At 40.1% G+C, this 16,347-nt stretch overlaps 1 protein-coding gene across 1 annotated transcript; it reads right to left on the reverse strand.

The window, feature by feature from the left end:
* Positions 1–2,049: 2,049 nt before the first annotated feature.
* Positions 2,050–9,348, reverse strand: rheb (Ras homolog, mTORC1 binding). Its single transcript, XM_023407397.2, has 8 exons — positions 9,048–9,348; positions 8,084–8,155; positions 5,441–5,508; positions 5,173–5,255; positions 5,029–5,085; positions 4,871–4,918; positions 4,360–4,441; positions 2,050–2,349 (listed from the first exon to the last, which is right to left on the reverse strand). The coding sequence occupies exons 1-8, from the start codon at positions 9,097–9,099 to the stop codon at positions 2,257–2,259; spliced, it is 555 nt and encodes a 184-aa protein (XP_023263165.1). The 5' UTR covers positions 9,100–9,348; the 3' UTR covers positions 2,050–2,256.
* Positions 9,349–16,347: the final 6,999 nt, after the last annotated feature.

A 16,347-nucleotide genomic window follows, 5' to 3' on the forward strand; every position in this document is an offset into this window, starting at 1 on the left:
TGCCGTGATCATAAAAAATAGCAGGAGTCAGAGGCTTCATGTTCAGGGGTTACCAAATCTTATTCTTACTCTAATTTCCGGCAGGTTGGTTTATTGTCAGGGTCATTTCTCAGTTCTTCACTGAACAATCATTCATCGAGCTTCCGAAATTTCTAATCAGTATAAGATCAAGAATACATCACTGATTATCTTTTTACAGGACGGACCCTCTCAGCCACTCGGATAATCCATTAGTCAACTGTTCCTGTTGCTCAATCATTAAAAAACATAAACAGTCAGCATATAGTTACAGTACAAAGAGCTGGAACAAACTTCCAGAAGATATAAGACTCAAGATTTTTAAGTCTCAGGGTCGAGTGGAAGTAGTCAAAATCTCTACGATATCAAGCTTGAGTGTTTCTGTTCAAATACCAGAGGGAGTCTGAGGACAACTCTGGAGTTTTGACATTTTGGGTTCAATCCTCAGGCTCTGTGGTGAATGTTGAAGTCCAACACTCAAAGCAAATATTCACAGGCTCTGGGAAAGAAGGGTCAGTTGTCAGGCCAAAGAGCTCATGGTGTTAGAGTTCTCCTTGGAAGATTTGTGGATGAGTCTGAACCTCGAGCGGCTCAGTATATACTGTATACTTATAGTGCATGCCTCTCTCTGCTGTTTGAACAGACACACTTGAGCTCTAGTTCTTAGAGATTTTGACTCTTTTCATCGGATTTTAAAAGTTAATGAACCTCATTGCTGCCAAACACTCCCTCAGCTACCTCACCAGCACAACTTTCTCTAATTCTTATAGCCTTCCAAGTCTTTCCTCTGGGTCAAGTTGCCTCAGGGTCAAACCTACAACGTTAACACTTCTGAATGATCCTGTTACTTGTACCTCTTTGCCACCATGGTCTACCATTGCTTCTCCCAACTTTTCCTTTGGGCAGCACCCAAGGGAAAGAGTCAAAAGCTCATAGAAGAAGTGTGTAAAAGGTCCTTCACTAAGTAGCTTGACAATGTTAGAGGACTGCTTAGAAGTTTGAGGTTGGATTGTCAGAAGTTCCGTGAATTCTGTGACCAACACTCAACTTAGTGAATTTTGAAGTCCGACTTCCAGATAGACACAAAAGGTCCCAGAAACACTGCTCAAATGGTCCTGATCAAACAGCTCAGGGAGACAAAGGACTATTGAGAAGTTTTGAGGTCAAGGGTATGATTATTGTGATGCTCACTATATACTGAAATCCAAATGTTCAAAGAAAAAAAGTCAGAAGCTCTGAGAAATAGCACGTCAATATATCTGGTCAAATAGCACCTATAGAAAACATTTTAAGGCTCTAACAAATGTCTTTTCACAGCAAGCTCAGAGTGTTAGAGAAGTACTTGGAAGTTTTAAGGATGTGAGTTCAATCCTTATTAGGCTCACTGAATTTTGAAGACCCACAATGAAAGACTCAAATGTTCTAAGAAATACAACTTGGAAGCATCAGAACAAATACCTAAGGGTATCTGCTCTGAAGTTTAGAGGTTGTAGTTCAATCCTTGGTGAATTTTGAAAATTTCAACACACAGATGAAATATTTAAGGAGTCTTAAGAAAGGTGGCTTTAACCAAATAACACAGCATGGACGTTCTGAGGATGTGGGTTTGATCCTTTTTCTTTCCAATTTTTGAAGTCAAAAGCCGAAAGTGAAGCCTGGAAAGCACAGACAGAAGCTCTCAGAGTAATTACTAGTGTGGTGGGTTAGTTTGCAGTGTCTGGTTCAAATCCAGTTTATTCTCTGTTACTTTACTGACTCTCAACATAAAACTAAACCAGAGACTCTTGCTATTGGCTGTTCCAAACTTAACTGATTGTACTGATTGACATAGTTATTACATAAACATGAATTAAAATGCTACTACAACACGTTTCAACTATTAGTAGGTGATTTTACTGATGTTACCTTGTGGTTCTTTTTGCTTTTAGTGTTTTTCCTGTTTCTCCTCACAGTAATCCCTTTGTTTTCTTTATTGAACTGACTCATTAGATTCCTCCCTGCACTTCAGATGTGTATAAGAGACAGTCCTTCTTTTATCAAACACACAAAGAAAAACAAGGATGACAGAAGGGAAGAGGAAATACTGATAAATAACAGTGGATTCAGAGCCATAAATAGACAGTATTGGATATTTAGGACCCTGGGGGGTGGAGTCAGCTGAGGTGGAGGAGAACTGGCAGCTAGCCTTCAAGTAACGGGATATCCCAGTGCAGTGTCCTGTGTGTTGATTGGGCGGCTCTACATCATGGAGCAGGATGTTTTTCCTGGCTGCACGCCGCCGTCCATCTTCTCTGCCTCCAGGATCATCCTCCGGAAAACTTCCACGGCTGTCTGAGAAAAGAAAGAGACACACACGCACAAGAGGTTGTCACATGTCTTGGTCACACCACTTTGAATTTTCCAGCAGCACACACACTACATCAAGCGAAGCTTCGCTGGTTTTAGGTACAACAGAGCCGGCATTGTTTTTATGTGTATTTACCCACAGCCGAGCGATACCGCTTGCTAACTTGATTTAAAGCAGATTATCTGACTTCCTGAATCTGAACCTTGGTTGTGGAGGGAAATGCGTCCTCCAGAAAATGGACAGAGGGTTTCGAAAATCAATTTCTGCTGCACGTGTTGCAAGTTTAATAATAGCTTATGTTGGTAAGATTTCAGGCTTTTCCTGATGAGCCTGAGGTAAATGAATAAAGTCTAAAGAACAGTGGATACAGTGTGATTTTTCTTAGAAGCTGTGGTGGATAAACTTCCTAACAATTGTTAAAGCTACATTTGGGCCTCTCGGGGGCAGCATAACAAGCAGTAAATATAAAACTGGCACACAGTATTATCCTGTTATTAAGTTGAAACAGTGGCTTATTTACATGTGGAGTTGACATTGATGCAACGATAGCATTTGTGTTTGTGCCCACCTGACAATTTCTGAAAGTCGAAGATTCCCTCTCCTTTTAGCTCTGGTTTGCTCTCTATCGACTCTTGAGGTAAATATCTGTCTCTTTAGCTGCTAAATGCTCCACTATGTTCACTTGCTAGTTGCTAACTCTGTGTACTGTTTGGTGCTGGGAACCTGTGGGTTTTTTCACAGTAAACAGCTCCCCACTGCAGCTGGAAACAATGAGGGAACCAAAACAGAGAGTGGAAAGATGCTAAAACGCTTCATAGATCTGAGGCAAGCTGTAGAGCTGGGAGATAATTCTCTATGGGTTTATCACTACACATGACACCTCTGATATTACACATAATTGATCCATTGTTAACATGAAAATATTGATTAGTGCAGCTTTAAAATTATATATAGTCCTTAAACATTTCAGTCCTGGTCGATCTGCGACACCTGTAGTTACTGGCAGTAAGTGCAAGTCTGATTAAATAACACAGGCTCCATTTTTTCACTTGATATGACATGTTTATCGACTGCTGGGGTCATTGGTGTGAGAAATGGAACAGAAGAAGAGCAACTTGTATCAGTTTGCAGCACACACACTAATTGTTTTATTTAGTGGGTATGCCATTTGAATCCAGTGCGGGATTCCACATGAAACAACTTCATGGAGAGACGACAAGAATGGTCAAAATGTATGCAACGGAGGCAGAGATATCCTGACCTTCAAGCTTTAGTATGGGTCAAGCTATAAAAATGCTCCATCCTACACTTCCTACACCCATAATGCAACTTGATATATGGTAAAGGTCTTTTGAGCTCCATGTCCTCAAACTGTAAGACAGGTTTTCTGTTACAAATGTGTAGTCTCCAAGTCTCCCTGTGGTATTATTTTTAGACTGAGAGAGAAAACTCCCTTCAGCGCCACATCAGACATTATACAGCTGTGTAGTAATTTCCTATGATCAGTGTGTAAAATAGACAGCTCCACCTTAAGGATTATAACTTTACATGAGACTGAGGCCTTTGTCAGACCCATCACACAAAACTTTTGTCTGTCCGTCCATCCATGCATCCATCACAGGTTGCCAGGCAATCACAGGGCCGACACAGAGAGTCAGACAACCTTTCATGCTCATATTCACACCTACAGCCAGTCAACCTGACCTGAATGTCTTTGGACTGTGGGAAGAAACCCACGTAAGTACACAGAGAACATGGAGAGTCCACACATAAAGGCCGCAGCCAGCCAGCAGGTTTGGTCCTTCTTGCTGTGAGGCCACAGTGCTAACCACAGTGTCGCCCCATATCAATAAGTACTATTCATTTTTTGAGCCTAAAATGTAACTATCATCGTTTCTGTTTTTAAAAAAATAGATTGGATAAATAGGCTTTGATAATAATCAAATACAAAAATACTTGCAGGTGAATATTACCTGTACAGCCTCGGCTCTTACCTGGTTCTCTTTAGCTGAGGACTCCATGAAGGCAGCGTTCCAGGATTCGGCTAATGCTTTTCCCTCTTCACAACTGATTACTCTAAAGAAAAAAAAATCCCATGGACAGCAGGCCAGTCAGGGTAGAGCACATAAATATTTCAAAGTAAGGCTACAGTGTTGGCTTTAATTCCTCGAAAAATCTGCTCTTATAAATGATTATATTGACCTGGTCTTGAGTATGCTGAATTTGAAGGACAGACAGAGACCAGTTCTAGCATGCTAGCTTGCTGCAAAAGGCCGCCGCTTCTATTTAGGTCATCCCTGAGCCAGATATTAACATCTGCTCTGTAGTTTTGTTTTGGTCTCATATGTCAGAAATGTTGAGATTTGCATTTCTGCCTCTGGGAGCCTCTAAAGTGATGAGCAACTGAACAAAAATGATGATTAAAACTGGCAAGTGCTTTGACCCATGTGTTTACCGACTTTATAGTGAACATAATATACAATTTAAGTGTGCGTTAAGACATACCGCTCCATATGTAGGTCGTTCTTGTTTCCGACGAGCATAATTGGTACTCTGCATTGGAGGGAAAGTAAATGGCACAATGTCATTTATGCGTGATGCATTACACACTGTATGTCTTGGAGTTCATTAGACAGTAAAAGGAGAACAGGCGCTATACTCACTGAACTTTTCCCACCATGTCCAACAGTTTTTCATGGATAACCTGTACAACTTCAAAGCTGCAAGAAATGAGCAGTCATACATTTTACGCAGCACAACTCATTATACAGAACATAACAGATATTTGTTGTCTTTAAGAACTATACCTTTTATTAGATGTAACTGAATAGACCAGAATGTAACCGTTGATATCTATGGAGTAAGTCTGTGGGAAGATGGAGTACTCATCCTATGGAGACAGAGAGAGAGAAAAATTATTTGTATTCCAATGTTACAGGTTTTGAAGTTGAAGATATCAGATGTGATGAAGCAGAATTATCACCAAACTCTGAAAAAGCATCATTATACCAACACATATTTACATTAAAGTCAATTAACCAATGACAGACTGACAAAGAATGCTCTGCATCCTACCTGTCCTGCTGTGTCTACCAGCTGAAGATGGTACTCCTGTCCATTTATTGTGATCATTTTAGTAAACGCTGCAGTTAAGGGAAAAGACAAATTACAAATGAACCAATAGAAAAGACAAATATTAATGGATGGAGAGCAAGAAATTCTCTTTCAAAATAACTGCCAAAAACAACAAATACAGTAACAAAAACTCATATGCTATACAGCCTACTGCACCTTCATTACTTTTATGTTTTCAGTCTGCAGATCTCGAGATGTACAAGACACAACCCTATTATGGATCCATTTTGGTTTGCATGGGACCACTGAGTTCATTCGGCACAGGAATGTCAATATCTGCCTGGAGAAGGGTCATATTATCTACAGCGGGACTGAGGGATAGCACTGCCTGCAGCACCTCGCTGATAATGCTGATACTTCACTTTATGTTAACCATCCATGGATTATTTATAGATACAGACCACACAGTCGAGAAACGCAGGGTGGTATGTGAGCATGAACATGATTGGCGAAAAGTGAAACAGCCTACAGGTAAAAGTTTAGACTCAAATCTCTAGAGAGTCTGGGAATATGTGTGTTCAGGCGGATCATGGATTACTATATGTTCTGTCCTTCAGAAAAATGTAATGTTAAAGAACCCTCAAGCAAGATCCCTCTCTAAGCCAGGGATGTCCATGCTTGTACCAATCAGAGAGTCAGCAGAGTTTAATTTCGACCCAACATTACACCAGCTGAATTTTCTTAAAAGAAAGTTCTCCTGGCTGAAAGTGTGAAAACTGATTAAATCAGCTGCTCTAGTGTTTGGACACACTGGTTTAGAGGGAACATTGCACCCTGCTGGGGAACAATTATGTCACTTACATATGTCAATTACAAACAACACATAAAAAGAATGTGGCATGATAAAACAATTTAGGAAGATTATTGTCTACATTTTTGTCTGGCATCACACTTTCCATCCATTCATCAACATAAGTGTGAATCAGTCCAATGTGAAATCTAATCTATGTAATGATATATCGATATCAAAATGATATAGTGATAGTGTATTAGAGCTGCAATGATTAATCAATTAGTTAATTATTTGAAATCTGATAATTATGATAACATCAACAAGGATCTGAAATACATGACACACATTTTTCACTATTTTCTGAAATTTTATGGACCAAACAATTGATAGATAAATCAAGGATTAGTCAAGAATGAAAATAATTGTTAGTTGCATACGGTACGTTGCATGCAAAACTCCAAGGGGAAATGATGGATGTACAACCACCTGGTATCATGTGACCAGAATTCCATACTTAAGTCATCTGGTAACAACTAAACATCTCAATGGCATCTGAGAAAGTTAAGCAACCCCATCCACTGGGGAAGGCCACAAGATGTAGCTGAAAGCTTTGGAAATACCAACAAGAGTACCTCGCGATGAGAAAGGTTTTTTTTCTCTAATACTGATTCCAATCTCACTGCCCGATCTTGCGTGTTTCGACCATGTTTAATAATTAGCTTGATAATCAAACATATTACCACACATGAATAACTGATGAATGGCTAATGAGTCCAAGCATATTACAGCCTATAGCTCACACACATACAGAACCGAGAGATGAAGAGCTGAAACAATTACTCGATTCATTGATTTATTTACTGCAAGAATTGAATAATTAATGAATTAATATGTTTCAGGCAAAATGCCAAACACTCCCAAGTTCCAGTTTCTACATTGTTTACCATTTGCTGCTTTTCTTTGTCCTATGTGACATTATATTGAACATCTTAAGGTTTTGGAGTGTTGTTTGGACATTATAACTTTGGGCTTTAGGAAATTGTTTTTCAACAATTTTTTCTGACGTTTTATAGACGAATCAACTGATTGGTTAATTGAGAAAATGAGAGACAGATTCATCGATAAAGAAAATAATTGTTACTTGCAGCCCTAGATAGATGTACACTCAGCTGCCAGTTTATTAGGTACATCTAAGTAGAACTAATGCAGCCTGATACAACAGTCTATGAACCCACCCTTCAAGAGGGTTATAATGTTCAGTTTCTGTTAAAACTGATTAAAAGTGTTGATTTGAACTTGTAGTTTGTGGTGCTGTTGAATTGTATTGTGCTACACTGACAGGTGTTTCTTTGACACTGTCCACCCCATTTATATTAATGAGTGTAGGCTAAAATACAGAAACACCTGTCATTATTACAGTTACACAGTTCAACAGAACCAAAAACTAAATCATCAGGCAGTTGAATTTACACCACTCCAATAGTTTCAACAAAAACTGAACCTTACCTTCATGATGGGAGGATTTATTATCCTTATAAAGTGGCAACTGAGCATATGTACAATTCAGTATCAAGATATTAGTCAGGGTTTCTCAGTGTTTCATGGCAGAGGCGCTTGAAACAAAGACCTCCTCATCCAACATCATAATAAATTAATAGATATTAAGGAAATATAACATGAACCTTTCACCCTCTCAAAAGCCATTGTATTTAGTGTGGCTGTTGTTGAGGCAACGACTCAACAAGATGACACAGACAGGATCTGGGTGGTTTACCACCTCAACTAAACAGTTTCCTGGGGGAAGCCTGCTTGTGTATCAGGGTGCAACACTGCACTAAATCCCCACTTACTGTTTTCTATTGTTGGGTCATAGGAGTCAACAAACTGGCCCTCCACAAACTGAATTGTCAAAGAGGACTTTCCTGCAAAAAAACAAATAAGAATTAGAAACAAGGAAAAGGGTTCAGAAGTTTTCAATATATTTTTGGCTATTCACAACTAGGGTACGTCAGTCATGTTCAGTGATTCAGGTGAATATTCAGCAAAAGGATGAAAAAATTAGGATGAGTGGCTGTTACCCTTATCCACATTATGAAAATAATAATGATAATAATACATGGAATTCCTACTGAAATGCCAGTAAAGCTAAAACCTACTAAGGTCACATAATGTACCATACAAAATCCTACAGTAATACTATGGGAGATGTTTACAAATTGTACAGAGATTATATCAACTCACTATAGAGTAAGCAGCCCTGAACACAATACAAGTCTCCGTGGGAATATTACACGGGTTTTTTGTTAGTGCTGGCATGCTGGCTGGGCCTCCAGTCGTAGTGCTATCTGTATGTGCCATCTTACCACCCTGAACATCCTTTTACCGCATACAAATTGCGCTTCTTCGATTTTTAGATGCGATAAAATAAACTGCACAGTAATGCGTCAAATCCGGTGGTCCTTCAGGCCTTCACGGGGCATGGCACCAACTTACGCAGCTGGCGTTAGGGTAATTGATAATAACGTATCTATAAGAAGGCGAGTTGTCGTCAAATGTCTATCTTGTACACATTCAGGGAGGCCCCATGTTCTAAAAACCATAAGGCCATGTCTCACCTGGTGGCGCTCATTCGCCCGCTCTGAGATGTTGCGTGATAGATCCTACTCCCTATAATTTAAGTCTATTATAGGAGGCGTAAACCGCTCTCATAATGGACTTAAATTGACCCGAAAGGCCGCTGAAATCTAGCCTCAACGTCGCGTCCGAGGCCTTTGAGATGTAATTCATCCCACACTCCGTCTGGTCGGAACTCACCTACGGATCTGTACCCGAGGATGGCGATTTTTCGTGATTTCGGCTGCGGCATATCTCGTCCTGGTTATCGCATCTAGTCCTCGGGGTCTACCGCAACCTCCAACCGGAATGGCATCCAAATTCAAGGGGAGCAGAGATTCCACATACAGCCTCCAGATGACAGCAGGAATCCTTCTTATTTCCTGTGTTTATGAGGAATTTTACGTCCACAGCTTGGAAAAAAATGTTATTTCAGGTCATATGAAAAAGCATGGAGTATCTATAGATCTACAATAACTGCGTCACTCCCCTTTGCGAGGTAATGAATTAGTAATTACTGCTCCTTATTGATTGGCCATACGCCGAGTAAAGGCGGGAATTCATGTCTCTTGTAAAACTGTGATTGGATGAGGCAGCTGTTCATCTAGCAACAGTGCAAAGTCTCTGAAATATGATTGGTTGATACATGCACCATGACGTACTGGGTGGTCGGGTGCAATGTCATTCCTATGTTTAGGGTCAGGGGGCAGAAAAAACTGGCCTGACTGATGGGACGTCGTCTTTTCTTTAATAAACAGACACATTGCAGTAATTCTTTTATGAAAATTGCAAGATATATCTATGTAAAAATATTACCTATACATCATAGTGGCTATATAGTGGCTAAAATTACCACGGAACGGGCTTCAATAAATATAAATTCATAACTGACACACCATTAGAAATATATATAAACTATATATATAAAGGTATAAACTATGGTATATGTGCAAGTTTATATGCAAGTATAAACATAGTATCTATTATAACAACCAAAGTTTCTACGGGAATATTAATAATAGGATAATTTTAGATGATGGCCTATAATAAGGGATTAAAAAACGTAGCCTACTAGGTGTTGTGGAATGAGTGGGAGTGGGTGCATAAACTCACTAGGGCAGTTATATGGTATTTATACTTTACTTGAATATTTACATTTTCTGCTACTTTCTTCTTCATTGCAATACCTTTTACAGTATTCCACTACAGCCTCATGGTCCATTTAGTAGTTTCATTAGTTTCGTTAGCTTTTGAACACATGAGGCTCATCAGCAAATGAAGTCAGGTATGATGGAATTGTAGATCAAATTTCCAATATATGGACTTCTACAATTAGATCAACGTTAATGAGACGCCCTTTAAGTGCAGTTGTTAACTGAGAAAATTATATCTGCTGATGAAGCTGCATAACAGATGGACCTTGAGATAAGGTGGTGTTGTCAGCTGCTGTAAAGTAAAGGACAAACCTCAATGCTTTAGTTAAAATTAGGCCTTGTTTGACCAACATTAAAATGTTGCATACATTAATGGATGTGTCACACTCTGAAAGGAGCCATTATGCAACATATGAGTATTTTTACTTGTCATACTTTGACGACACTACACTACAGTTTGCTGGTAAGACTTATTTTATTTTACTTTAGTAAAATTCTTAAGGCAGGTTTTTTACCTCTAATGAAGCATTTTTACACTGCGATATTGTAAAACTAAAGGAACTGAGTACTTGTTCCACCAGTGCTCCCAATCACTATGATGATGATCAATACGAACTCATTTGTGAGTGGACAACCACAGACACACAATAAATCCAAATATGAACATTATCATGGCTCAGGGAAAAACAAAAAAGCACAGTGAACTGAGAGAGAGGTCAGATCCTATGCATTGTACATCTGGTGGTTTTAACAACATGAGGAGCACTTTTTATATATTTCATAATTAAACACAAATTACACATGGTAGATTTTGATTGATAATTCAGATATAAACTTAATGTCTTTAAATCAGCCTGTTTTTACACCACATAAATGTTAATGAACAATAATAAATTTAAAGAAATATAAAAAAATAAAGATTTAAAATATTTCTACTAGATTTCAATCCTAACAGTGTGAGGAAGGCCTTGAGATATCATTTTATCTCTCATTTATGGAGATAACTAATGTACGACTGAACAGTTCAATGCATGAACAAAATGAGGGAAAAAATAGAATAAATTGCAGACTTTTCATGGCTAGTCAGAAATTTCTTAGTTTATGGGGTTGGAATAGGTCAATTTAGACTTTTCTACAATCCTGGATACTGCCCTCTATAGAAGGATCACTAGTGGAGTAGCCAACATAAATATTAAAGGAATGATTAAAAGAGAAATACTACACGAGCACCATGAAGTCGTACCACAGACACAGTACACACGTGTTAATCCCCAGAGGTACATTATTGGAATACTACCACATGAATTAAATTAACAGGCTGTTCAACAGTAAAAAATACTCCTCTGTCTGCTTTAACATTGGCCAGTAGATGTCACCATAACACCATTTATAGCTCACACAGGACCCACTTATAGTACCAGAAGCCCATCTGTAAGTGTTCAATTAACTATTATGTATGCTCATAGAAACATCACCATCTAATTACTATTTATTTCCATCTCTTGTTTTTGGTTCAGACTTCAGGAATGCATGAAGCACCATCTCTCAAGCTGTGCATTGCAATAAGACACAACCTCACAAATAAATCAGACGACACAGATCTTTGATTATCTTAGATGATAGTGTATTCTGTTACAGAAGTTAAATACCCAGGTCTTAATATAACCGAAGCCTTAAACCAAACCACAGGCATGCAGCAATACCATAGGAACTAAAGCCACAATTAGTGGGCTAAGCCTATAGGCAGACACTGGAATTCAAGGCAGGCGTGGTGAAGGTGGTGAGATGATGAGATTCCTCTTTGCTTTTAAACTCTAATGTTACGTGTTCATGTCAATCATTTCTCAGTCCTTCAAAAACACACGTGATGCAGTCTGTGATGCTGCAATTTCTTGACAAAAGAAAAAACTGCTGAAATTTTTACATTTTTCTATGCTTAATTGCCAGTTTAGAGAGTTTTGGTAGCAAAACTCTTGAAATAATTATACTCTCTCTAAAATAGCCCACAGGCCCAAGGGTGTGCAGTTTTTCCTGCCCTGTGACCAGTGAAATCCCCCATTCCCCTGTCACGTCCCGGGCCATTACTACTTAATCACAGAAATGTCCAACTCCCCGTCAGTAAGACCCAACTGTTTTGCCTCCACATACACTTCTCAGCATGGGAGACAAGAAATCACTGGCGTCAGCAATAGGCGATTTGTTCTGCATGACATTGGGTGTCAAAAAAAAAAAAAAAAAAAAAGCTTGACTGAAATGGCTGAAGGGTGCCTGCAATCACTGGATACAAGCACACACAAATACACACTCATGCGTATGGACACTGTCACTTTCTCTGCCTCTCCCTCCTTCAATCTCTCTCTCTTTCTCACACACACAAACACACACACACGCTCTCGGGAAATTACGATGACCAAGAATAGGTCACATTGGTAATACAGCCATGTTCTAGCCCGGGATTACAGTGCGCTGACATAGGCCAACAATAAATACCCCCTGCAAGAACAACAGGTGTCTGACAAGATTGTTTCAGTTTAATAAAAGGCTTACACAAGTCTCAGAGAAATAATACATTAAGCTCTTTTAGACATGTCAGCCATTTATTGTTTCATCCCTTGTGATTGGAAAATTTCTTTTTTTCACCACAACAATTAATCTCACTCAGTCTCACGTGCAACAAGTCACAGATGTGATTGAGGTGGTGGTGTTGTGCATGATTGCTAATGTTATAAAATCAATATTCCTGCCACGAACCATGTTGCAGGTTGAAAATACACTTTGGATTCCAGTCTTTAATTTCTTTAGCTATATGTGAGCTTGTGGACATGCAGCTGGAGCCTGTGTCTCTGAACCCTGGGTGTGTGGCGCCGGCGCCAGCCTCTTTCAACTCACTGTGAAAGCACCCCTGGCTCTGTTAGTATGCCAGCCTGAGCGCCAGCGGAGCGAGTCAGCCACATCCTCCAGCTGGGTCTGTGCCACCAACAGGCACCTGGACCCACTTGCAAACCTCATGAAACGGAATGCATATTTAACTCAGAGGAATGCATTTGTGTGGCATCTTCCACCAGTGACTCGTATAGCTGTGTGGTGCATGGACGACACCCATTGCACCTTTATTTTGCTCTTCTTTGAGACTTTTACAGATCTGTTGGACGTAACGTGGCCTTTTTAACTGACAGATTCACACTTAAGACTCTGCCTCAGCTGCTGGACTGTGTCCAGAGTCACACAGGCCTGAAAGACAGCCATCGTTATCCAACTCTCACAAGGTGTCATTGTAGGGATCCAATGATTACCATATCAGCACCACATGAAACATTTATGGCTTGCTGGCAGTGATGGTCTGGCAAGCATCCTAATTTATAGAACAGAGCTTGTCAGATGCTATTGTCTCGACTTCTGGTGGCATGAAAATAAAAAATCATCAGCCCACAATGAGAACTTTGTAACATAAGTGTCTCCTCCGCACCTGACACACCTCCAAGGCCTAGTTCAAAGAGACAATTCACATATTATATGTGCCACACACCCACCTAAAGTGGCTTGTTCATACTGGCAGAGCTACTTCCTTTCCTTTGCACTGCTGTCCTGCTGCTGCACTGCTGATTTGCTAACTCTGTTGTTACTCTACAATGCCAACACTTGCTGCAACTGCTATGCCTCATGGAGCATTTCATAGCTTCTGATTGGCCAGTTGGACTGCCTTTATGAATTAAGTAAATAAAGTTGCAACGCCAACAATGATGGACTCCATAGCATTGGAGCATAATGAATGAGATATAGATAAAGGCTTCAAAAAAGTTTATTGATACTATTTTGTGATATATTGTAAGTAGGCTATTACTACTAATAGTAGAAGTAGTATCAATGAATGTTGATGCACTATAGTCGGTGTTACTTTATATAATGATTCAAGCACAAAATGTTCATAAAATTGATCACCACCATCTCGAATCAAAACAAACGCTTCGTCGGCCACACTTCCGGTCTCCGTTTGGCTACAACCTCCCCTTCTTTTACGTTTCAGTCAGGAAGTGTTATGAGCCACAAAGAAGGCGGCCATTGAACACATAAGAAGAAACACAAGTGAATAAAGTTACACTGTGTTCACGAGAACCAACAAAAAACTGTCTAGCTACAACCATTAGCCACGCTAGCATTGCCGTGACGTACTCCACAGCAATGCTAGCAGTTAGCCAGCTAGCAATAGCAACATTTGCTGATCACATTCATAATATCGGAAACAGCTAGTCAGCAAACATTATCATGGCTACTGTAGCCGGTCAGTAATGAAAACAGCCATGTAACAATGTGTAGCCATCAAGTTACTCACACATGGAGGAGAAGAAAGGTCAGATCCGAGTCAAGCTGGACCTTTTAGCCGCTCGTAGTGCCGTCCATCTAGGCCAGACCAGTAATGGCTCCATGGTCAGACTGAGAGATAAATTTAGCCACGGACTGGCTGCAGGAGCCGGTAAAAACTTTAAAAACTTTATGGATGTTTTGACGGTTTGAACCATGATCAGTCCACCCGTGCTCTGGTCTCATGTGTTTCGTTGTTGGAGGCCTTTGGTGGTTTCTTCAGGGGAGGAAATTGTGGTAAGTTACTTTCACCTGAACACTGTGTACTGCAATGTGCTAACCTTAAAAAATAAGTATTTTTAATTGAGAAATGTAATTTTAATTACTTTTTTAATGGCAATATATCATTCTCAATCTCAAATAGATAAAAAAAAACACACACAAAGTCCTATCATATCACAACTATGCTAGGGTTTTCTGCCCATGCAACTTAAATGAAATAAATTTCGTTCACCACAATGAGTCTGTAATTCGTCAGAGAACTAGCAAATGTTAATATTCAAGAAGAATTTCTTTCACAAGGTCAGTAGGGGTGAGGGGTGGAAGTGAGGTGCTTCTGCCGCCAGCTCATGTATTTGGAGAAGAACTATAGGATGCTGCAAGGTCCCATGAATTTACTAGAAGTCAGTCTAACATTTGATATGGGAACTGAGTTGTTACAGAAATACTGTATTCCCTTAGTTGTCTGGGGTGCCTAGCAGTGGAGTGGTGGCTTGTGCCTGGCTCATAAATATAAGATACCACACATATTAACGGGCGTCAGGCTCTATCTCCAGTGCAGCTTTAGAAGAGCAGTTCATTATCATCTCTCGAGGGTGGCTGCAGAGGTTGCATGAAGTGACGAGGTCAGAGCCTGGCCTACAGATCAATCAATCAATCAATCTCATTGACATCCCAAAGCACTTACAGTTTATCACATCATGATTACTCTACAACAGCGCACACTGTGCAACTGTTTTGTTTAGCACCCAGTAGCCTATAGCAGTCGCGGTGAGCAGGTGAGACCCAGATAGGCTGCTTGGTGGTACTTTATCACCCTGCTTGTTGTTGTCACAGCCACAATTGGTTTGTACTCCCCATCTGCTGCATCAGCAAAGTCAGGACTGATTTGGTCACTTTGGAGCCCTGTTAGCTTTGCTCACCGCACTTCCCTGTTGATTCCAGCCATCATTGCAAATGGTATCTTTATGCGGTGGAGTTAACCCGGATAGTGCTCTCCCCTGGGTGCCTTTATTATCTATTCATCATGTTGTCCCAGTTTATCTCAAGATGAATCTGCTTCACTACAGATCTAAGTACAGATACCTGGCGTGTGGCCTGGGGAAAGAGATTAGTAGATTACAAGATACTCAGCAGAGGTGCTTCACATAGAGTTGATAAGAAGGTGAAAAATATTCTAAGAAGATGTAGAATGGTTATGAATTTGTGTTTGTGCTCTTTTAGCACCGATTTGTCTTCGAAGTAGTCTCGAATATGCTAAAACCGCCTTGATATACAGTAATTTCCATGGTAACAATGTGCACAACCAGCCAGGGGCAACCTCAGTGTGTCCAATCTGGTAAGTAAATGAACATTTGAAACATTGAAATGAAATGTTCTTGGCCTAGTATTCAGCCTCCGAGCTGACTTTTTGGACACTCCCTCAAATTTCTTCCCGGCTAATTTGCATTGCTGAGTAGATCCATTGTGTCACCTGGAGGTTTGGGCAGAGCAGTGTTGCAGCCAATTTCCAGATGGCAATTCAAATCTGTGACATATCCTCAGTTTTTGACAAAAATGCACTGCCACTTCCACAGACTCCATTAGCTGGCGGGATGTGTATGCGTGCATGCACAAATGGAAGGTGGAAAGTGTCCAGTGGTGTGAATATTCACATCTGCACCTGCTGAATAATAGACGATTATCAGCTCAGGTGGCTCGCCATCCACCCCTGTTCACAAGCTCTTTCCCATTTCATGAGGCTAATTTTGTCTGGAATACTCAATAGG

This window comes from Seriola lalandi, unplaced genomic scaffold, assembly GCF_002814215.2.
Source record: "Seriola lalandi dorsalis isolate HSWRI2012SDOR001 ecotype SW California unplaced genomic scaffold, Sedor1 jcf7180002054334, whole genome shotgun sequence".
NCBI lineage: Eukaryota > Metazoa > Chordata > Actinopteri > Carangiformes > Carangidae > Seriola > Seriola lalandi.

Bases quoted from the DNA above. Each gene is read 5' to 3' on its own strand.
- rheb (XM_023407397.2), bottom strand. From the start codon at position 9,099: ATGCCGCAGCCGAAATCACGAAAAATCGCCATCCTCGGGTACAGATCC. The intron at 5,256-5,440 runs GTAGGATGCAGA...CTGTCTCCATAG, and splicing joins TGGTAGACACAGCAGGACAG to GATGAGTACTCCATCTTCCC. The intron at 4,919-5,028 runs GTGAGTATAGCG...CCTCCAATGCAG, and splicing joins GACATGGTGGGAAAAGTTCA to AGTACCAATTATGCTCGTCG.